Genomic DNA, 24,801 nt, shown 5'->3' with positions numbered 1-24,801 from the left:
GTGTAGTAACACCATTGTCATAATCACTCTTCTTTAACAGCTTGTGGAAAAGTTCTCCCCGTGTGTGTAGTCCGTTATCAGCGTTGAGCTTCCTCAATCCATTCAAACACCTCAATCAGATCACCTCGGGAGCCTAGTCTCCAATCGCTGTAGTTTGCCGAAGTAAAGTCTTTCTTGGTAAGACACCCTCCCCCTCTTGTTTCCTTAACCAATCCATTTGCCTTTCTCTGCACCCGTTCCAGATGATCTATATCCTTCTTAAAATTTTCGTAGAAACACGTATTCAGTGAATTAATGGTAAGACCGTTTAAGACATTTTTTTTTTCGAATATCCATATGGAAATAAATCTACATCGATGCAATTAATTTAAGCTTAAACATAATTAAACAAAGATTATGAACACCAATGTTAAAGCAGCCTGTTATCATTTTCCAATTAAAAATTATTAGAATAAATTAACAAGTAAAAAGTTTTGTTGATAAGGAATTCTTTCTAAGTATTCATCAATACGAGTACATATGTAATAAAATTTTAGTAATTATATGTTTTACAGATAAAACATTAATTATTAGTGAAAATAAGTTTTTATGTTATATGCTAGTAGTAAATTATTTCTTGAGTAAAAGTCGCGCTCCTTGAAATTCGAGGTTTGGCATCGCCTTTCAAAATGCTGCTCTGGGATCTCTTTCTTTTCTTGATTTCTTTCCAAGAAACTATGATCAGACTGGAAAAAGGATACAATTTGTGCGAACCGCTTGGCAAAGATCATCATCATAAAAACTACAACGGAGATGTTGCCTACGCATCACTTCTGATAAACTCAGCACACTGAGCCTTTTTCTTCAGCACCCCAGCGTCCGTGTGAGCGCAGCACCAGTTTCGTTAAAAGACTGATGACATTCAACGCAGTAAACAAAGATGGTTGCCACGAAGTTATTTATTGGCGCAGACATCTCACTGTGGACTCTTCACTGCCTCGTTCACTTTAGACTCTCGCAGGAAATAGGATATAATTAAGTAAAATTTGAAGAACGATAAATCAATTGAAAAATTCACAGAGGTTAAGGAACCTTCTTCAACAAAATCGTTCGCGTCATACATACTGCTAGGGTCCGTCCAGAAGAATATATTGTTTAGTTTGCAGAGTTTAGATGATATCGTAAGATACTTTTATATACTGAATGGGTTGTTACATTTGTAACATATCCAGGGGAAAATGATGTAATGATTTAGTATATTTTCTTATTCCCACATCACTGAGGATGGATTTTGGTAAATAAGCCATTTAGCTGGCGACCATTAAGATTTAAGTTATGCAAGCAGAACGAGTATTTTACATTTCAAGCTCATAATTGACGAAGAATTAAGGAAATATTTTTGAGAATTCTTCGGCAGCAATCGCGATCGCCTTTAAAAACAATAGTTTTAAGTATCGGCAGCGTATACTAAACCAAAGAAAGAACTGCTACCCAAACTTTGGATTATCAGTGAAACGCATAATCCTAAGTTAAAAGTTCCATATTAGAACCAACTCATCCAACCCATGCGTAATATTTTCATAAATTGCGTGAGTTCTCTTGTTGTGAGACCAACTAATTCAGCCATGGACAAAAGTCATTGACGGGAATGGAACCGGGCCTGGATTCGAATTCTGTAAATTATAACCACTGTTCTATTTGCGCGAACATAATCCTAAGTTAACGAAATAGTGGCAAAAACAAGAAGTTATTAATTGTATTATATAATAATAGTGACTGAATTCAAATAGCGGAAAGCTTTCTAATCTGAACAACCCAAGAAAATAAGCGTGGTGTGCGGATGATAATATTTAACTGGCAAGAGAACAGTCCCGCAGAATAGTGGGATATATAAATGAACTGTTCTTTGAGGACACTGAAAATTGAATAAGAGATTGAAATGCTTCACTATATAAAACTGCACAGCGAGAATTATCAGCACTGCGCTGTATCCCACAAGCGTTTAATTATACCAAAACTTAAGTTTCCATAATTCTATATCATTTTCTCTTGAAAAAGGTTCCAGTTCGAGATCGTTTAGAGGGAAAGAATATTCATGACCTTTTTTTTTTTTTTTTTTTTAATCTTAGCCGAGTTCTTGGTTTCAGGCGAGTTTTACATCATTTACTCCTTAACAAAAGTCTGGTTTTATATACAGGGTGTCTCAAAAATATTGGTACAAACGTTTAGAGGAGGTAGGTAACATCTAAAGGAATGTGAATTGCAATGGAACCCATAACCGGAAACGTCACCGTAAGTCGGTAGACGGCGCTGTTCATCAGTTCGTGAGAGGGAAAATTTCTGGTTTACTCATTCAAGCAGTAGTCGCCGCGCGAAGAGCATGCATCGATATACGAACTATGAGCTGGCAGACATGCACCTAGTGTATGGATTAGCAGAGGGAAATGGACGAGCCGCTCAACGAATTTATGGAGAACGCTTCCAAGACAAACTTGTACCGGACCACCATTTGTTTGCGCGTGTGCATCAAAATTTGTGCGATTATGGGTCATTTACAGGTAACAGGAGTAGTGCGGGCAGACCACGTTCCGCGCGAACTCCCGCCATGGAAGAAAGTGTGTTGAATGCCGTCCAGAATGATCCTGCTACCAGCACACGTGCCGTTGCCTCTGCCTTAGGAGTGTCTCGTTGCAGTGTACAGTGTGTCTGGCACGACGATTCCTTACACCCCTTTCATCTCCAAAGGGTTCAGTTACTGCTCCCCCAAGATCATCCTGCACGTGTGGCTTTTGCGCAGTGGTTTCTCCAAGAAAGTGTTCAAGACTTGAACTTTCCAGCCTATGTTTTGATCACGGATGAGGCTTGTTTCACTCGGGAAGGCTTATTCAATCAGCACAATGCTCATGTGTGGGCTCACGAAAACCCACACGGTGTGCGCCCCCATGTGGCACAACATTGCTTCGCAATAAATGTGTGGGCAGGTATGGTCGGTGACTGCTTAGTCGGCCCATACCTGTTACCATCCCGCATGAATTCCGCTAAATATCGGATCTTTCTTGAATAAGTTCTACCACGGTTACTTGACGATGTTCCAGCAAATGTGAGACGCAACATTTGGTTTCAACATGACGGGACGCCTGCCCATTATGGAAGGTGTGTTCGTGACCATTTGAACAGGCGTTTTGGGCACCGATGGATTGGCCGGGGTGGACCCGTTGCCTGGCCCCCACGCTCACCTATTTATCGAGCCTTGATTTCTTTTTGTGGGAGGCCCTCAAATCTATCGTGTATGAATCGCCTGTGGAGACGGAAATGGATCTCGTGGTGAGACTCGTCTGCGCTGCTGCTACTGTCAAAGAAACTCCAGGTTTGTTCGACCGTGTCCGCCAATCCATGCTGCGACGGTGTCACGCATGCATTGCGTCTCATGGTGGAACCTTCGAGCATCTGTTGTAACATCATGAAATGAATCCATCTCGTACTCCATTGTTAATATTATGTCAAATAAATGTTTGCCACTAATTACTGTCTTGTGTTCCCTTGTGCCAAAAAACCCAAATACAACAGCAAAAACAACTGTCTTGTGTCATTTCTGCTTCTTGTGCCTGTGCTACTACTTTCCCGTGACGTTTCCGGTTATGGGTTCCTATGCGATTCACATTCCTTTAGATGTTACCTACCTCTCCTAAACGTTTGTATCAATATTTTTGAGACACCCTGTACAGTAAACAGGCAAACCGATCATAGAATACCAGCAATAATGTACAGACGCTATTTGATATAACAGACATCCTTGGATGCAAATTCCGAGTATCTAATAGAAATCGATCTACCACCTTACGGAGCCGCGCATTATGTAAATTATTCATGCCTATAAAAGCACGGGTTGCAACTACATCACTTCGATCCCGTTTTTGGCTTGCTCACATCTCCAGTACTCAGGGTGGAAAGTCATCATCGTTTATTATTCTTTAAGATGGCGTGCAGTTGAACGACTTGAAGTAGGTCTGTATCAGGCGGAGGTGTCACATTGACTTCATATGTCACGCAGTGCCGTCGAGGCACTATGGAAGCAGTTCTGTCCGGAATCCTGACCTCACGATAACCAAGATCTGGCACCTATGTACAAACTGGGCCGTATGTGACCATATAGCCTCACCGCTAGAGGAATTTTATGTCGCCTCTATACATGCCCGTCCGGAAGAAGATATATTGCTCGTGACAAGATATATGCAAAATATCCAACTACAAATGCGGAATGCCAAACTCATAGTAGGAATGGATGCTAACTGCAGATCCCCTGCTTGGCACAGTGAAAGACCAGACCGTAGGGGTGCGAGAAATGGTCAGCGCCTGGAGGATTACATCTCCAACAGTAATCTAGCAGTTCTGAACAGGCCTAATCAACCGTCAACTTTCTCCAGCACACTATGGGAGGCAAATATAGATGTAACTCTCGCCACTCGGTCGATTGTTGGGCATCCCTCCCCCTGGGTGGTACAAGAACACTGGACCACCTCGGACCACAGAGTCCTAACCTTTGACCTCCACCACTCCCTCGTAGCACGGTATCCATCTAGATTCCTCTCGCCAATATACGCCATCCAAAAAAGCAGACTGGAACTTATTCCAACAGACGTTGATGTAAATAGCCAAGAATTTCGAACCAAAATATTTCAATCCAGACCAACACCAACAAAAAGTAACGCAGCTTATAACTGAAGCAGCAAACATGGCCGTCAGGAAGAAGAAGCCAGTTTCCAAAGCGGTCCACTGGTGGTCACCGGAACTCCAGTCAATAAGACAGCGAGTGAATAATGCCCGAAAAAGGTTTCAAAGGGCGCTCAGATCTTGGCCCCAAGCAGAGGTTGACATACTCAGACAGCAATACCGGGAGGTCAGAAACCAATATACGGCTCAAATTAAAACAAGAAAGAGACGCTCCTGGGAAGACCTTGTATCCACATTGAGAAATGCAGACCCCTGGGGAGTGGTGTATAAAGTCACCACCAGTAAATTCCCCAGGGGAGAAGTCATTACTGCCAGCTTAACAACTCAAGGGACATACACCAGATCCTGGCACTCTTCCATTAATAACATATTGGACCATATCTTTCTACCTTCAATAACTCCACACACGCAGTAACATTCATTAATTTTTTAATTTATTTGTACACACAATTATTACATAAATATATACACAATACTTACAAAAAGATATATATATATATATACAATTTTATGTACATTAACATTTCGTTACACATTTATAAGACATTATATTATATTTGACCTCCTGGTGCACTGCCTACGTGTATCCCAGAGTCAAGGGTGGTTCCTAGGCAAAAGCCCATCTCCACCTAGTTCATCTGTTTTGGCGTAGAAACTCGACAAATCTAGTCTAAAAACATGTGTGAGGGGTTTTGCCACTGCCAATATAAAACAGCTACTGTCCGGTGCCCTTCTATAGGTCCGGGTTTACATTTTGTATTTGTACCTAATGCGCAAGTCCCGCACCCACCGGATGTAGTGCAATACTGGTGGTTTTCGACAAATGAATTACTAGTGGAGAACTTCCACAAATTTTCCTCACTAACACCCAGTAATAATTATATTAAACAGATATATACAATACTTTTTTTTAAATATACTCAGTCTCAGAATTCCTCAGAACCAAGAAAACAATATATAATATACAATGGAAAATTAACACACTGTCTACTCTGTCCGCTGGAACTTTCAAATCTGTTGACAAACACAATGAGATAGCTACTAAATGATTCTCATAAACCTTGTGTTTCACAGAAACCAATCTTTACAATAACAATTGACATAAATCTTGTCAATAACAATTGGCCAAAATCAATGCAACATTAATTAACATAAATTAACACAATAACAATCCATATAAGTTAACACAATAACAATCCATATAAGTCAACACAATAGCAATCCACATAAGCCAACACAATAACAATTAACTTAAATCTTCTGTTTACACATAAACCTTTTGTCTTTTGGTCATTTGTGAAGTCAATTCCCAGAAGAAGCTGAAGTTCTTAGTTGAGTCCTCAATATGAAAACTGATCTTGAGAAGGTTTGCAGAGCAGTAAAGTTATTATGGTCTACAACTAAGATATTTACATCATTGTTCTCCAATAAGTTTGGAACCGCAGACATTAAATCCGTTCTAAGTTGAGAGTACAATGGACAGTTCAGGAGTACATGAATCCACGTTTCATATTCCCCACATGTGCAGTACGGATCAGGCTCCAGGCCACGCTCAAATAACTTAGCCCGGAAGGACCCATACCCTGTTAGCAGATTAGAAGTTGTGTCAGAGAAGGTCTAAACCACGAAATAACTCCAGGAGTTGTTGAGAATTCCACTTGAGCAATATACTTTCTTGTTACAAGCCCAAATTCGCTCTCATCCTATCTTTTTTGCCAGACAACAGTAAATTCCTTCCAAAGCCTTTTCTTCTCCCTTTTAAAGTCGCTGGCTGGGTCAGTCGTAATTCCAAGCATTGTCATTGACTGTTCTTTTTTTAGGTAGTAAATCAAACCCCGAAAAGCAATATATACATCTACAGGAATTGTACTGCCAAATATTTGGAGTGCGTTGTTTGAAACAGTCCTTTGAATACTTATTGATCGTTAGAATAACTGATCTTTGTGTGGAAATACGTTTATGTTTCACTTTTACCTTTGATACTTTTTGGTACCAAACACTTGCTGCGTATGATATAATAGGCAAAAATATGGTTTTATAATAAAGGTTCAAAGTTTTCTTTGATAAACCCCACTCTTTCCTGAAGACTCTGAGAGCAACTCTAGGTTTGCTAAAAACGAAATAGGTATATAGGCCAGTGGATCTGATATTAATTTATCAGGCTTGTGCAGTATCTTTAGTAGAGCTATTTTCCATTGACTGGGAAATATTCCTTCTAGAAAACACTTATTCATCAAATTTAAAAGAATGTGTGGAAAAAATTCAAAACATTTTACACGCAGGAAGAGAAAACCCTCTGCGAGGGGCAATGATAAATACTCCACTTAGGCAGTGGAGTCCCCTTTCACGATAACAGAACTCAACATAGCTGCAGCCAAAATGCAAAACAGGAAAACTTCCGACGAAGAACAAATAGAGCCGGAAATACTAAAAAAGGCAGTGAAAATGATACCGGATACTATATTAAACCTAGCAAATCGATGCCTCACGGAGGGTTTCTTTCCAACTTCGTGGAAAACAGGAGTTAGACTTATCCTGTAAAACCCGACTAAACCCCAGGACATGCCAAGCTCATACATGCCTATTGCTCTGCTGTCGATGGTGAGCAAGCTCTTTGAACAACTCATCTACCACAGAATTGTAAACCGATACCAGAATGCTCAATTGGGCGCCTCCGTAGCCAGGTGGGCAGGAGCAGCAGTGCGTAGCACACGATTCTTGATTAGACCGGGGTTCAAGCCCGTGACCACCGAATACAGAGGATGCGGAAAGGTCAGGGAATGACCACCGCATATCCCCGGAACAATATGGCCTTAGTTGCTACTGCTCCTAAAAACCAAATAACAACAACAACAATGCTCAATTGATGTCAAGAAACCAATTCGGTTTCGGGAGAGGATGCTTCACCACTGATGCCCTCGAGAGGATCATCGATGGAGTCAGAAACTGTAACAGGAAATACTTCCTCCTCATCTCAATTGACTTCGCTGGAGCTTTTGACTCCCTCTGGTGACCCAGTGTTCTGGCCAGGCTCCGGCGGGCTCAAATCCCATGAAATCTATTTCGCTGCCTGAAATCGTACCTGGAAAAACGAAGAATCACGATTAGCACTAGTGGCGCTGTTGTCGCTATTTGTATGTCCTTATGTTTCTGAGCTCCTCAATAATTGGATTATATTCAAGATCTAGACCCCCCCCCCCTCCCGTGAATGAATTATTGCATAACTTCCATAAATTCTTGGTGAGTATAAGAGATAAGTTTGGGGTTGTTTTGTGAAGGGATTACTAAGATATGAGTGATTTAAAATTTCAACGTTAATATTTTATGCCACAAGGTTTTCTCCCATAGACATAATGGAGACTGGAAATAAGTGAAATATTAGGCTTAGTGGTAGTGCTACTGGACATTGCCTTCTATGGTGCAAGACAGGATGGTGGCATAACAACAACTTTTGGAGGGAACAATACTTTCCGTGGGAGTCACCATTATTGTTACCAGTGCCACCTATAAAAAATGGAATATATATAAAAATTAGATATATAAGCCTGAACATTTAAACCCCAATTGGGCTACGGTATAGGTGTGGACTACAATTTTACAGTTAATATAAGAAATACAAAAATTGGCTCATTTTAACTATTTTTGGACCAGTGTTTAAACTGTTTTATCTCAGTGGCTATTGGTACAATTCACCTCAAAGTTGGTATACGAGAACATCGTCATGTTACTTAATTGCAATAAGTTTCTCAGCGCTCGCTGGGACTGTTTAGAAGTTACGAAAATACCCTCTTTGAAAATTCAAAAACTGTATGCAGATTTTCATCCCGGCTGTGACATGGAAGTATATGTAGAGTTATGTTTTTCTTTAAAGATGGTTAGTACTGTATTGCTAGTTTGTTTTTCGTCCAGCTGCTGTGGAGAAATTACCTGCCACTGAAGTTATCTGCCAAGCAAAATAAATTATTTCTCTTTCAGGGAAGAGGATTTTAATTAATATATCTTGTGTGTACTGTTTTTTCCCTTTATTTTCAACCCCATGGATGAAAACATAAGTAGTTCTCAGGACTCTGAGTCTGAGACTACAGACTCAGATTCGAGTGCTAAATCTGCACCTGAACTCCCGTCTAAGAGAGCCAGGAAAAAATGTAGCATAGTTATGTCTTATTCTGACAATGAATTCCCAGTTAATCACTTCTCAGTGCTTTTTAAAGCAAGCTGGAAAAAAAGGGCCTAAAACGGACTGATGTAAATTCTGGGGAGCAGATTGCTAAGACAGCAAATTTAAAAAATGTTGGTAAAAAGGAAAAAAGGAATTGCTAGAATCTAGCTTGGCCAAAATTGAAAACTCAAAATTTGAGGGAACTAATTAAAATGTGGGCAAAGCGTGTCCTAAGATCGTGATCAAAAAATGTGATCAAGTCTCCAAAACTGATGAAAAGAAAAACTCTTACATCGGATACCAGTGAAATAAAGGTAGATAAAAGCCCTGATGACTACAGGCTACCTCAAACTTAAGTTCTCTGAACAATCACGAAATTGTACATGAATACTCTGACGTAGATAAAAATCTTGAAAAGGAACAAGCTTTACCCAAGTCTGACTTGATACAAAACACTTCTTTTGTGGAAGGATTTGATTTTTCTGAGCCTCTCGACCCTACAAGGGTATATAATACAATTACAAAAATTAAAAGATCTCTAGGGGAATACTTAGCAGCCGAATCGAGTAATGTAACACAGGTTGCCTCTAATTTTATCCAGGGTTTATGCTCAGATTTTGAGGCTGTAACTACTGCACTAATAATTGAGAACGAGCGTTTAAAAGTCAAGGCAGAGGAACTGCAAGTAAGAGCAAACCTTTTTGAAAACCTTTTTAAGGAAGATCCTAAAGTTACGCCTTTTGCAGACGTTGTTAGAGACCACACTGGAATTTGGGCACAACGTCCTGCTGATCGGACTATCCCCTCAGGAGTTATTACTAAAGAACACAAAGGTGTGTCTGAATCTGAACCCAGAACTGCAGAATATGTTAAACCCAGGAACGAAAGTGTAGTTAGTAGTGATCCTAACAATATAATAATATTAAAGCCTTCGCCTGACAGTTCAATAACTAATGGTCAGGACATCAAAAACAAGGTCATTTACACAATAAAAAAAGAGCATAGAAATATCAAAATTAAAAACATTAGATTGTTAAGAAACAATGGTGTTTTAGTCGAAAGGATTAATTCTACAGATGCAAAAACCATTTGCAATTCCACAACGCTGACTGCTGTTGGTCTAGCTATGGATAAACGCCGTTTGCAATGACCCACGGTAATGATATACAATATCCCCAAGGATTATTCGAAAGAGGACATTGTAGAGGATCTCCACATTAAAAACTTGAAAGACTTTGGGTTTAGTGATCCTAACAATATAATAATATTAAAGCCTTCGCCTGACAGTTCAATAACTAATGGTCAGGACATCAAAAACAAGGTCATTTACACAATAAAAAAAGAGCATAGAAATATCAAAATTAAAAACATTAGATTGTTAAGAAACAATGGTGTTTTAGTCGAAAGGATTAATTCTACAGATGCAAAAACCATTTGTAATTCCACAACGCTGACTGGTGTTGGTCTAGCTATGGATAAACGCCGTTTGCAATGACCCACGGTAATGATATACAATATCCCCAAGGATTATTCGAAAGAGGACATTGTAGAGGATCTCCACATTAAAAACTTGAAAGACTTTGGGTTTAGTTTTGAAGAGGTGAGGCAAGGAATCACGTTCAGATTCGGTTCTGGTACAGGAAATCGTCTTACTAACTGGGTCATTTGATTAGCACCAAAAATATACAAATATATAATGCAAAAAGATCGTATTTTTTTAGGGTTCTCCTCACACAGGTTTCGTCATTTTACAGTTGTTTCTAAATGTTTTCGCTGTCTGGGGTATGGACATTCAGCGCAAAACTGTTCGCACAAAACAGTCTCGTGTGGGCATGTTTTACCACACGAGATGTTTTGCCAGGGAGGCCACGTTTTCTCGGAATGCACGCACAAAGAGGAGCCACCAAAATGTGTCAACTGTTAGAGGAGAAATCCAGATTTTCAACATTCTGTTCGTGATAGCTGCTGTCCCAAATACATAAAAGCGGTGGAATTGACAGAAAAGAGAACACAATATGAGTAATACGGCTAATCTAAATCCTCTTTTGAGTGTAAATTATTCTTACCAGGGCATTAAAATCCTCCAAATTAATGGCCAAAAAGGTCGAGAAATTATGGACGAGATAAGGGTGGCAGCGTTTGAGAATAGAATGGATATTATTTGTATTCAGGAACCTTATTGCTCTGCACAAATTGGTGGTAGAGCATTTAAGGTAATGGGCTTCCCAACTTCTGCAAGAATTGTGCATTCGCTTGACAATTCGCCCAAGACAGCTATCGTTATTTTGAATAACGATTCGGTGGTCACTTCTATTTCTGGTGAGTGTTCTCAGAACGCAGTTTGTGTGTTTGTCTCCTCGACATTTATAAATTTCTACATCGTTTCTTTCTATTTCCCGCCATCAGAAGATTTCCAATTGGCTCTGCACAATATAGATAGATTATGAACAAAGTTTGCCTCGAAAACCTTGATGATTTCTGGTGATGTAAATGCAATATCCAATATGTGGCATAGCGAGTTTACTGATCCTCTTGGTTCGGCCCTGGAAGATGTTATTCTTGCTCATGGACTCATTGTTCAAAATTTGCCTAATAAACCCTACACTTTTTGACCCTCAACGGTGAAAACAATATTGAAATTACACTGACCTCTGTCAAAATTGATTGTAGTATCTCTCACTGGGATGTTGTGCCAGAGTTAATCAACAGTGACCACTGTGCCATAGTTTATGGTCTTCTTCCTGGGCAGCGAGTCGATGACCTTCACCTTACTGATCTTAGGAGATTTTCCATTAACAGTATTAAATGGAACAAACTTAAAGATTTTCTCTCTGCTGTCTTTTCGACAGAAATGATCGAATCCCTTAATATATTAATGGCTGAGGTGATTGTTGATTTTGTTCAAACCCAGTTGTATCTGGCCACGGATTATGCAGCGAAGAGAAAACACAACAAGACAACTCCTGTCCCCTTGGTGGAACTCAGATCTTGCAAATTTAAGATCGCAAGTTCAGAACCCAAGGAAGGAATAGCAAAAACGCAGACATCTGTCTCAACAGGATGTTCAAGCATACAAGGATTCTTATAGAGATCTTCGGAGGAGGTACTACAAGGTAACAGCGAATGCTAAAATAGCTTGTTGTCAAGGATTTGTCAAACAGGTTGGAAATTCAGAACCGTGGGGATTAGTTTACAAAATCTCCAGAAACAAATTAATCTGTGGAGAAGTGTACAATACAGTAAGAATAAACGGAGCAGAATCTGAGGACTGGAGCTCTACGTTACGTGCTATTATGTCAATTCTGTTCCCTAAAGATATTCCAGAGTTGGATATATTGGAGCAAGATCAGATACGTCTTGAAAATAGTATGTATACGGGTTCATCTGATATTGAGTGTTTTAATCTGTTGTAGTTGGGATCTGCCATAGCTAGACTAAACAGCAAGAAATGCCCAGGAATTGACCTTGTGGAGAACCTTGTTATCGTCAAGTTTTTTCAACTTATACCCACAAGTACTGTTAAATCTCTTGAGCAAATGCCTCTTGAAAGGGTACTTTCCAAATCAGTGGAAATTGACATTGCTCAAGATTCTTCACAAGCCAGGGAAAAACACATTCCATCCTCGTGCTTACAGGCCAATTTCCTTACTTGCTAATCTGGGAAAGTTATACGAACATCTTCTGGCTCCCAGAATACTAAAGAAATTTGAGGAAAACCAATTATGCTCAAGCTGTCAGTTTGGCTTCAAAAAAGGGGGTCCACAGACGGTGCTATTCTTATATTGACAAAATTTATTCAGAATTCATCTTATAAATATGTTTTGGCAATTTTTCTTGGCGCTTTGAGGGCGCTTTCGACTCCCTCTCGTGGGAGAGTGCCCTCAGGTCTTTAAGGTTGGCTAAATGTGTACAGGGTACTGTGATCATACTTTAATGAGAGATACATCATCGTCAAGGCAAAGCATCTGTCTTATAATGCCCAGCTTTCGAGAGGATGCCCCCAGGAGTCGGTGTTGGGCCTCTCCTCTGGAATGTCGTATTAGATAAGTGGCTCACGAAAACACAAGAGGATTCTCTAAAGGTGGCCTACGCTGATGACATCGTGATTGCTATAGAAGGAAGGTCACATAAGGTATTAGAGGACAAAATTCAACCTATCTTAGATGATTTGGTGGCATGGGCTGAAATTAACAAGCTCGAGATATCTCCGAGTAAACCAAATTTCATGACATTTAAAAACCACTTTAATTATGGAAGACCACCAAGAATTCAACTGAATGGTTCACAGATACCATTATTTTCCTCAAAACAAATATCTCGACATAATCCTTGATGATAAATTAACCTCTCTCTCTCTCTCTCTCTCTCTCTCTCTCTCTCTCTCTCTCTCTCTCTCTCTCTCTCTCTCAGGTCACCAAACTGAAGGAAAAAATTAGAAATTTTACTGCTTCGGTCATAAGAATCTCCAAAAGAGACTGGGGTTTGAATAAAAAGACCATGAAACTATATTATAAAGCAATATTTCTGCCTATAGTTTCGTACGTAGCAGATATTTGGCACTAGAACATCCTTAAGGTCAAAATCAAAAATAAGCTACTATCAATTCAAAGAACAGTGCTTCTGGCACTAAATAATGTCCCTAGTACAGTATCAAACAATGCCCTCCAAATCCTTGGAGGAGAACTGCCTTTAGATTTATTTATCTTATACCGTGGCATGATTTATAAACATAAGAAAGGACTGCAGGTATCTATTATGGGAATTACAACAGACCCAGTTAGTAACTTGAAGACAGAACGGAAAAGATTATGGAGTGAAGTGGTTAGTATTTGGCAAAGTAGATGGAATGAGTCTGTGCATGGTGAAGTCACAAAGAAGTATATTGAAAATGTTGAGTTTGCTTCTACTGAACCTTCTGTTTCATGGTTTGCACCAAGCATGTTTACGACGTATTTATTAACAGGCCATGGATCTTTGAGGGCCAAACTTTTCGACAGAGGTTTGGAGCCGGATCCTCTTTGCACCTGTGGTCAAATGGAGGACTGGATCCATGTTTTACTATTTTGTCCGAAATATATAGACCATCGAGCGTTGCTACTTAATCAGGTTCCAAGTCTAGCTGAGGACAATGTAAAAATACCAGTTGAGAACAAAACAGACTTTGAGACTTTCCAGACCTTTGCAGAATCTGTCTTTAAGAAAAGACTTGAACTAAGAACTCAAATTCAAAATCGAATATAAATCTGACAGCGGAGAAGTTGTTATCCCATTAAATATAAATAGAATGACTTGTTGTAAGATATGAAAATTTAATTGTATTACTAGGATTTAGAGTTAAAATTCTATTATCTTGTACAAATGTAAATATTTACTTCGCTAAGTTTATTGGAGTTTTGCAAATTGGCATGTATCTCCTGAGGCTTGGATATTTTTCCACTAGTTTTTTTTTTTTTTTGCTGGTTTCCAGGTTTTTGACAACCTGGGGACGCAATGCTAGCACCCACCGGTATTGCACTATCTCTGGTGGGTGCGGAATTTGTGCAGAAGGCACTAAGGTGATAGTAGACCCAGGCTCGCCTGCTTGTGATGGCTGGCAGCGGCTGCCTAGGTGTTGGCTGCTCCCTGTTGGCGAGGTGGACTGACACAAGCGACACACCATACACCAATACATGAAGCTTTGCAGAGAGTCTGCACCAACACAGACGTGCAAGGTGGAGATGGACTTAGGCCTAGGAGCCACCCTTGATACAGGTAAAACACACACATACACGTGTTCATATATAATATCGTATCTTATATATGTATAATGAGAATGCTAATGAATATAAAATTGTATATATATATATCTTCTTTGTAAGTTTTGTATATAATTTGTAAATGATTGTGTGTACAAATAAATGGAAAAAAAATGTATCTAGACCGGAAGTCTGCGCGGTAGCACAGAAGTATCGTCACCGTCCTCCCCACACCGGGTGGAAAAGGCCCGGGTTCGAATCCCGTCGATGACGCGAGGAACTTTAGTGGGCTTTTTTCATTCCGTGGCTGAGTTAGTCGGTATCAGGCCTAGACAGCAAGGTATTTTCGTCCAGCAAAAGAGGCAAATCGACCAGAAAACACACGCAATTTACAGACACGAATACGGGTTAATGTAATCATTTACGGGTAACTCTAATATAATAATTTTTGTTTTTTGTATCCAGACTGGTTTACAGGGGCTGTCCCAGGGATCCGTCCCGAGGCCGCTCCTGTGGAACCTGATGCTTGATGAGTTTTTAAATCTGGATATTCCAAATGTCCCTACACAGGCATACGGTGATGATCTGATTATGATGCTTCAAGCAGACAACAGGGCTGAACTGGAGGCCATAGGCAGTCATGCCACACACATGCTACAGGATTGGACCAAGAGGAATCTTTTAACGATCTCAACCGAAAAAACAAACTCAATACTGCTCAGGAGTGCTCTTGACCTTGGTAGACCTCCAGTAATCAAAATAAATGGAGCGACCATCAAACTCATACATCAACTAAAATATTTAGAAATAATACTAGACTGAAACTTGAACTTCACATCTTATCTCTGTTATCTCAGAACGAAAACAAGGAGGCTCTCGGCTCTGATAACCAAAATCACCAGGAGGGACTGGGGACAAAAGAAGAGGCCCCTCTCCCTTCTATACAAAGCTCTCTTCATCCCTATCCTGGCCTATGGTGCAGGCGTCTGGTATCAGAAAGCAAACACAGCGGTCAACAAGAAAACAACAAGAACCGATTAAGAGTTTAGTTTGATGCTGCGTCATTTGTTTGCCTTGGCGTTTATTCTGTCTGATGAGGCTAGTGGAAGCCAGACATGTTCAAAGCCGCTAAGTGGATTTTCTTATTTATTGTTTTTCTAAAACGTTTGATTTAAATTTAGTAGTATAGCATTATTTTGTGATTTTCTGATTAATCTGGTGTATTTATTCTTTACTCGGCCTTGTAATTGCATAAAAGTATCGGTAAGGGGATCAAATCCACGTGTTACAAGTTGCAGCTCCGCTGAACGAGAAGTTTTTTAGCCATATTTAGCCGCTTTATTGACCAATTGTTACATCAAATTATTTTCTATAAGTAGCTTATATACTTAGTCAGGATCGTTAGTTTATTCTGAATTGAGACAGCGAGATTTGGAAGTTAATTAATACTTAAGTGTCCGTAGATTTACCGTTCGTAACTTGCACCATTGTCATACGATACAACGTTATATCCTGAACTAGATAGCGTTAGTACAGTATAGTATATAATATAATATTGTCAATTAATCAGCAAAATCTATTTATTTTGTTAAACTTCGTTCTCAATTAAATTTTCCTTTTAACTAAATACATATAACGACTTACATTACAAACGTAACATCAATTAATTAATACATAACTTGATACGGAAGTTATATAAACGGAACTCGTAGATAATATTTGATACTGAAAAATATATATAGCGTTATAACTGTGTTGGGATACAAGATTAGGGTTATAATTTTGTACTGAAATTGAAATTTTATTGAAATTAAATCGAAATAATGACTCAGACCAGAGCAGCAAAGCAAAAGGCTCAAGCTAATGGGAGCGCTGTGGCTCAGGGGAGAACTGAGGGGGGCAGTTGCACTCTGAATCACAGCCTTTTAAAATGCACTGCTTGCATGATGTTTATGGAGCAAACGGGTATGGGACATGATATTGCCATGGGGGATGTCTTTGAGTGTGCGCGATGCAAGTTGTGTAACGAAATCAGGCGACAATTCAGCGTTGTTATGGGCCTATATAAGAGCTTGAAAGACAGGGTGGACGCCTTCGAAAGATCTAAAGTGAGGGGCCCATCAAGCTCTCAGCTGCCCACATCAACGCCAGAGTTGCACTTGGTCATCACGCAACACAGCGGCAACCCCCAAAGCATAATGCGCTGGTCCCACAGGAACTAATAGTTGTTGGTGACTCTATTGTCAGGGAAACGGAGAACATGCTTTGTAAAAAGGACAGGTGGAACAGGACCAGGGTATGTCTGCCAGGGGGAAAGGTTGATGACGTTGTAGAGCGGATATCATCTTTTAAGGGCACAAAAGGTAATATAGTTGTACACGTTGGCACTAATGATATCAAGAGTAGGAGACCGGCAGAATTACTTAACAAGTACAGGTCACTATTGAAAAAAAGTCGTGAATTAGGGTTGAATTTGAAAGTATCTGCAATTCTGCCCAGACACGATAGGAGGGAGTATATGATGAGAGCCTTGCCGATCAATTCGGCCCTGGAAAGATTGTGCAAGGCTCAAGGGGTAGAATTTTTTTCAGCCTGGACTGTACTTGTTAACAGGAGAGATTGCTTCTACAGGGATGGGATACACTTAAATAGAAAGGGTGCAAGAATATTTGCTGATGCTATCGAGGCTGTGTTAGGTGGGTCGGAAAACTGCTACCTTGGGGGGATACAAGGGCTAATAGATTAACAGTAGCCACTGGCAGAAGTGAAAGTGATTCTTGCACTGCTTCTATTGGAATGAGCAGCAGCCTGGAAAATAAGATGCAGGATATTTCAGAGCTAGGAGTCATTGCGGTACAAGTAAACACATGGGTTGTGTTAGGGTAGCTAAGAATAGAAACAGGTGCAGGTATACTTGCGTGTACACCAAAGCTAGGAGTTTGGTAAATAAATTTGATGAATTTGAGGTATTGCTCAAAACATCAAAGGCGGATATTGTTGGGATATCAGAGACGTGGTGTCACTAATACAGATATAAGGAATGCAGAACTGGAATTTGGGGAGTACAATGTGTACAGAAAGGATAGACAGGATAGGAAGGGAGGAGGGGTTATGCTATTAGTTAAGAAACACATAAAATCCAAGGTAATGCAGCCAGTCGACATCGCTAGACAGTGCAGTGTCGAGTCAGTTTGGTGTGACATAAGCATTGGGAGATCAAAATTGAGAGTAGGAGTGTGCTATAGGCCTAATGACTCTGATGAGTATAATAAGAAACTGTACGGGGAAATAGAGTGGGCCAGTAAATCAGAGAGTCTAATAATGGGGGATTTTAATTTTCCAGATATTGACTGGAAATTGCTGGTTGGTCACTCACACACTAGCAAGGCTTTTTTGGATTTATTGGATGATTGTTTTCTACATCAGCATGTTTGGAAGGCAACTAGAGGGAGTAATACTCTTGATCTGATTATCAGTAGTGATTCTTTATGCATTAAAAATCTGTAGATAGAGGAACCACTAGGTAGCAGTGATCACAGTGTGCCGAAGTGCGATTTACTCAAAGAGGTAACTACCATTAGGGGTAAAGGGAAGGGGTATTGCTTTCGTAAAGGCGACTACGATGGTCTGAGACAGTATTTAAATTCTGTACAGTGGGACCAACTGATGATATTACCAACAGCAAATTCAAAATGGGAAGCATTCAAAGAACTTATCTTGGAAGCTACTAGGCTTTACATACCAACTAAGAAATATTGTTAGGACTAAATGGATGTCAGATGAACTAATGAGGCATATGGCAGAGAACAAAAATGCATGGGATACATATAAATTAACACGTGACACAGAAGCCTATGATAGATATAAGTTGATCTGTAACCAAGTTACAAAGGAGGTTAGGCAGACAAAGGCAGATTACGAGAAATCTTTGGCAAGGGATGCAAAGAAAAACAGCAAAGAGTTCTTTACTTATGTAAACTCTAGAAGGAAGGGGATGAATCAGATTGGTATCGATGGTTCAACTGTTGATGATCCTGCTGAGGTAGCTAACAAACTAAATGAATATTTTGCATCGACATTCACACATGAGGAGTTATTCAGCGAGGGGAATGCCAGATGTGTATTCAACTCTAGCAGTAAGCTAGATAATCTTGTAATAACTGAGAGTAAAGTTGAGAAGAAATTGTTGAAGATAAACACAAGAAAGGCACCTGGGGTGGATGGGATCTATCCAGTTATATTAAACGAGGCAGCAAAGGAAGTAAGCAAACCTTTAGCCATAATTATGAAGAGCTTCCTTGGACTCAGAGGAGGTACCCATAGACTGGAAATGTGCAAATATGACACCAATTCACAAAGGACGATCAAAGGCTTACACAAGTAATTATAGACCTGTGAGTTTAACTTCTGTTCCAGGAAAATTAATGGAGGCACTGGTTAAAGAAGCACTGCAGGATCATCTAAACATGACTTCAGTTATAGCTCGGACACAGCATGGTTTTGTTAAGGGGAAGTCTTGCCTGACCAATTTGATTGGATACTATGATGCAGTCACAAAAGAACTGGATGCAGGGAATAACTTTGATATTATATACTTGGATCTTAGAAAGGCTTTTGATACTGCTGCACAAATTGGAGCAGTGTGGCATTGGAGGCAAATTGCTGCTATGGATAAAGGGGTGGTTGAGGGGGGGGAAGACAGAGAGTGGTAATCAATGGACACTGCTCATCGTGGAATAAGGTTATTAGTGGAGTCCCTCAGGGTTCAGTGTTGGGTCCATTATTGTTTTCTTTATTTAAAAATAATAATATTGATGATGGTATATCAAGCTTAATGTCCAAGTTTGCAGACGATACGAAGGTTGTCAGGGTTGTTAATGACACTAATAACAGTACACTGCTGCAACAGGATCTAGAAAAGTTGAGCAGATGGGCTGAGAGGTGGCAAATGAAGTTTAACCTTGACAAATGTAAAGAACTACATATGGGAAACAGCAACCCCAGAGCAACGTATCAACTCTGTGGTACTACACTGACAGTGGTAGAGAATGAAAAGGACGTGGGGGTAATTGTGTAGGCAGATATGAAGTTCTCTGAGCAGTGCAGACGGGCTGCAAGAGTAGCTCATGGTGTCTTATCAATGATATACAGGAATGTTTCTAGCAGGGATAAGGAGGTGATTATTCCCTTGTATAAGGCAATGGTCAGGCCACACCTTGAATACTGTATACAGGTCTGGAGGCCTCATTTCAAGAAGGATGTAGAGCTGCCGGAATGAGTACAGAGATGGGCAACAAGATAAGTGAATGAAACAAAGGGGTGCTCTTACGAAGAAAGGCTTAAGTTTTGCAAATTACAGTGTCTGGAGACTAGGCACCGGAGAGGTGATCTGATAGATGTGTATAAAGCTTTAAATGGTTTGAGCATGCTCAATGCTGATGGGATTCTGCCTCTTGCTCAGAATAATCACCTGAGAGGGCATAAATTCAAATTGAGGAAAGACAGATGTAGGATAGACGTGCGGAAATTTGCCTTTAGCCAGCGGGTGGTTGGTTGGTGGAACAGACTTCTATCCCTTGTTGTGGAAGTTGATAGCCTAAATAAATTTAAGGCTCAGCTGGACAGGTATTTCGAACGAACAGAGGAGTGAAGTGGAAGTTTTTTTTTTTTTTTTTTGGCTGATGCTGCATAACCTTGCTTTCTTGCATTAGTAGAGGCATCATATGCCTCTACTAATGCTAATGTTACTGTCGCGTACTGTCGATCCACCGATCCATACTATTGACAACAACTAGAACCTGCTGCACGGTGAGCACCCATCCGCTCCAGGTCCTGGCGGGCTTCATTCCCCTGGACCTGGAGATTGTGCGCTTTGGGCTGCTGCACCAACATTCGAATGGAAGAACCACAACTTATCTAGACTACACATCAGATCCACAGAAAAGCAAATCCTCAGAAAATAAGAGGTTAACGGATCATCTGCAATCTATCTGGCAAAATAAATGGAATCTTACCACAAAAGGGAAAGTCACCAAAAATTTATTCCCGATGTCAGCAGGATATATCCTATCTCCCCGTTCTGGTTTTCCCCTGGCTTGCACACCACCATCCTTCTAATGGGACACGACTTCTTCAGAGGGAAACTCCAAGAGCTGGGAATTTCCAACAACACGAGCTGTAACTGTGGGCAGGAGGAAACCTTGGAACACCTTATCCACGACTGTGACAACTATGAGGACCTCAGATGTCAGCTATACACACGTATCAACTCCTTGCTAAGGAACCGAGAAGGGTTTTCACCGTCTTTGCCCGCGAACTCTTTGAAAGAAAAAAGTCCCTGCCACATCATCACTAACCTATGAAAACACAGACGTGACTACCTGAAATGACTGCAAAACTCTGAACTAGTGACCAACTGAAGTAGATACAACATATGAACGTGACAAACTGGAGCTAACTTCTGGACGTGGACCGCCACCGGACTAACGTAAAGATGAAGATTGCAACTTGGACTCGGACCTCCACTGGACTAACACAAATGTGAAGAGTGCATCTTATGATGCCATACAGCCATATTGGGGCAGGGGGAGGCCTGCTGTCTCCTCCCACTCTTTCTCCTCTGGTGGGGCATGGGCATGCTCCACTATTTCAACAGGGGTCATCTTCCCTATCGACACCTAACTTCCAATTTCCAACCCCCAGTCTTCCTCCTCCCCTCCCATCTCTTTCCCCTTACACAGTGCCTGCCCCGCACGTCCAAATTTAAAACATCAAAATTCATGCCCGACATTAGGAAATCTTATCATTTTCAGCGCATATCCCTTATAGCCCCTCTAAATAGTGCATAATATACCATGTGTGCCCAAAAGAAAAGAAGAAAATTTTTTTTTTTAGGTCCTAGCCACCGAAATCTCAGGAAAGTAGGTGGCAGACCTGCCGGAGCAAACTTTAAGGGAACACCTGGCTGGCCTCCACGTGGCGGAGTACGTAAACGTCAGGTTCCATCAGGAGCCTGGCGGCTAACAAGCCAGATGAACAGGGGCACAACATATTATGCAACACATGACCCACACACTTTTAAACCTCTGGCCTTGGCAGCGTACTGTCCTCGATACAAAGAACATACGTGGAGATGGGGTAAATCCCCGGTGCCGTTAGACCCGAAAATACTCTGTACTCTGTACGGAAGCAGTTTCAAGGGACAGGAACCAGTACAAAAAGAGCTGGCCAAGCTCGCCCTACGGCTACGTCAACCAGTACACACAGCGATCTGGCTCTAACAGAACGACAGAACTGTACGATGTCCTGTTTTCAACTGTCTCTTGAGGCTGCTACGGCCACAGGTGAAAATACTTTCAATCAGAGAGTGTCAAGAAGGCTTACTTCAAGTGGACTCTACCAAGGAAGCCAGTGGTTTGTATCCCATTAACCCCAAACCACCGCAGAGCTCGTAGAAACTGGTTTCGACTTGGAGACCTGACATTTAGAAACATTTCTACTTGGAGCCCTGAAAAATGGGGTACAGTTCTATTCTCTGATAACTCCCGTTTTAGCCTACAAACAGATTCCAGACGTTATTTCATCTAGAAACAACGAGGAATGCGGTACCATCCCTCCAACGTCAGAGAAAGAGACACTTACGGTGGAGGCGGTGTTCTCGTGTGCGTTGGAATAATGATCAACGGCTGCATCCCTCTTCATGTTTTTGATAGGGGTACCATAACTGAGCAGACGTACCGAAAAACAGATCCTCGAACCCCATGTGCGACCTTTTAGGGGGTGCGGTCGGCCCAGATTTTCCTTTCGTGCACGACAACGCCATTGCACATAGGACCGTGAGTGGTGGAGGAATATCTTGAAACCGAAGATATACGACTGTCGTGGCCAGTCCAATCCAATCGAACAGGGGTGGAACGCCCTTGTGCGTCGCATTGCACGCCTACAGCCAATTCCTCGGTCATTTGATGAGCTAAGGTCTGCACTGGTAGAAGAATGGGACTTGTTTCCACAGAATCTTATAGACACCCTTATATTGAGCATGTTTCACCGCTGTCAGGCCTGTTTAACCGTTGCAGAGAATTATACGCCATACTGATGTCATGTCACCATATTTTCGGCCATCTTGTATCGTCTTCTGCAATGTGACCTTTTTGGTAATTCTTATACAACCCCAATAAAAGTCCCTTATTTCATCTTTATTCATAGTACACCACCACACCAAATTTTGTCCCGCTTCATCGCCAACTGCACAAGTTATACCACGTTTTCTACTTATTCTGTTTATTTTGTCGAGCAGTGTTTATATCTTCATGTGTCAGGCATCTGTTTATGCTGAACTAGAATTTGCGAATACAAGAGTGAACAACTTACAGCGATTTAACTGTATTTTCAAGAATTAATAAAATTAATAAAAGAAAGTTTTTTGGGAAACAGTGAATACGTGTCGTGATGCTGCCTCTCTCTTTCTCCCTTTCGTGCTCTCATACTGATTTCGACTTAAATATCAGAGGTGTGCACGAGATTTGCTTGTATATTATGGGTTTATGGAATGTTAAAGCACGTTGAATACGATAAATATGCCAACTTCAGTGACAAAAACTTTATCATCTGAATGTAGACCAGCATACAATGCCACAGTATTCTCATCCTGCTTAAATCCATTTTATTTTGCGATTTGAATTCAAAATATATTGCACAATATAAGAAGAGTCATTTGCAATTTTTTTCATCTGTTTAACAGTAAGACATTCCCAAGCATTCGTCTGTTGTGTGCTGTGTCATATCGATTCTTCAAATCTTCTTAAGAGTATTTGAGAGTGGCATAAGGAAATAAAAAAACAAATAAACAAATGAAAGCTTTTAGTAAATTAAATGTTCAAGTTAAACATCACACTTCAATAACAAAAAAGAGGTAATCTAGGAAAGTGGTCAAATAACGCACGACAGTAATGAGTAGGAGACAGAGTGGGATGTTTACGTACCAATAACATTAAGGCGGAATGAATAGCTCATTGTTCTTGAGCGGCGATATTCAATGCGACACTTGTAATTCCCTTCGTCCTCCGCATGGACCGGTTCAATGTTCAACACTGGTGGGGTGGCAGAGACGTCAAAATACGCGCGCGCCCCCAATTCGGAACTCGGAAAATGTCTGGCTATTCCTAGGGGGCCTTTACGGGCATCTAAACTGTAGATGGGAACTTTGGTGTCACCTTTGTACCACAGAATTAACGTGACGTCATCGTCCAAAGCGGGAATGGTGATGTTGCATGGCATTCCAATCTTACCGCCGGCCACAGCATACAACTCTGGAGTTCCTGCACCAACATACAGAAAAACACTTAGAAAGTCCCTTTGTGATAATTAAATATACATAAATGTTAGAGTATAAGAGAATCAATAATTGTATAAGGAAAGCATAGAATTAAAAACTGTATTGCCTACATTCCTATAGGTTCTACGAATCCAATCTGATTGATTTTATTGATAAAAAAGTGAATTTATAAAGTAATTGGTTGGAAAATTGCTACCATTGATTTAATCTATAAAATAAAGTCCTACATTGTAACATCTGAGATTAATCTCTTTGTATAGATGTGCAAACATAACGTTTGGTAATATGGATAATGATTTATTTAATTTGCAAAAGCGGTTCTAATTGTCACGTATAAAAGAAACTTCTGATTCAAATTAAAGTATAGGGCAAGAGCATCATCAAAATTAACGTAGATTTTTAAGAAGCGAATAACTTATATACACTAGTTACAAAAACTAAAACCATAATTATTGTTTAGCAATGAATTCTAATTTGCTAAATATATTTTTAATTAATTACACTGAATATTGGCATAATTACAATTATTAAGGGAAATAATTAATGCAATTAGAGACATTTAGGAAATATGTTTTATAAATACCTATTTCTAACAGTGGCAAACAGATGATTGGCTTCAGTATCTTGGATTGTCTAGACTCTAGAAGGATGATCATACGATGATGATCGTGCGATGAACGATAATCTTTCTCTGTTCATTTGTAATGTACCAATGTTTTTATACTTCTTTCAAGTCTATTTATTAGAAAGGGATTACGTCAAGTTACTTGGGCGACAGCCCGAGTAATCCTATCCTTTAGTTCATTGGTATATTATGGTAATAGTGACCGAGGAATATCATCTTGCTCGAAAGAAACTCTACA

The 24,801-nt window shown here is 40.3% G+C and overlaps 1 protein-coding gene across 1 annotated transcript in view; it reads right to left on the bottom strand.

The window, feature by feature from the left end:
• LOC150080282 (neural cell adhesion molecule 2-like) overlaps positions 1 to 24,801 on the bottom strand; it is a 297,953-nt gene that overhangs the window by 34,430 nt on the left and 238,722 nt on the right. Inside the window, exon 3 of the mRNA XM_090381890.1 lies at positions 23,586 to 23,921. Within this exon, the coding sequence (XP_090238016.1) occupies positions 23,586 to 23,921 (336 nt within the window). The remainder of the gene's footprint in view (positions 1 to 23,585; positions 23,922 to 24,801) is intronic.

The sequence above is a fragment of the Mastigoproctus giganteus genome, chromosome 9, assembly GCF_048544385.1.
Source record: "Mastigoproctus giganteus isolate SK-2022 chromosome 9, ASM4854438v1, whole genome shotgun sequence".
NCBI classification, from domain to species: Eukaryota; Metazoa; Arthropoda; class Arachnida; order Uropygi; family Thelyphonidae; genus Mastigoproctus; species Mastigoproctus giganteus.
This window is presented reverse-complemented; position numbering and strand designations above follow the sequence as displayed.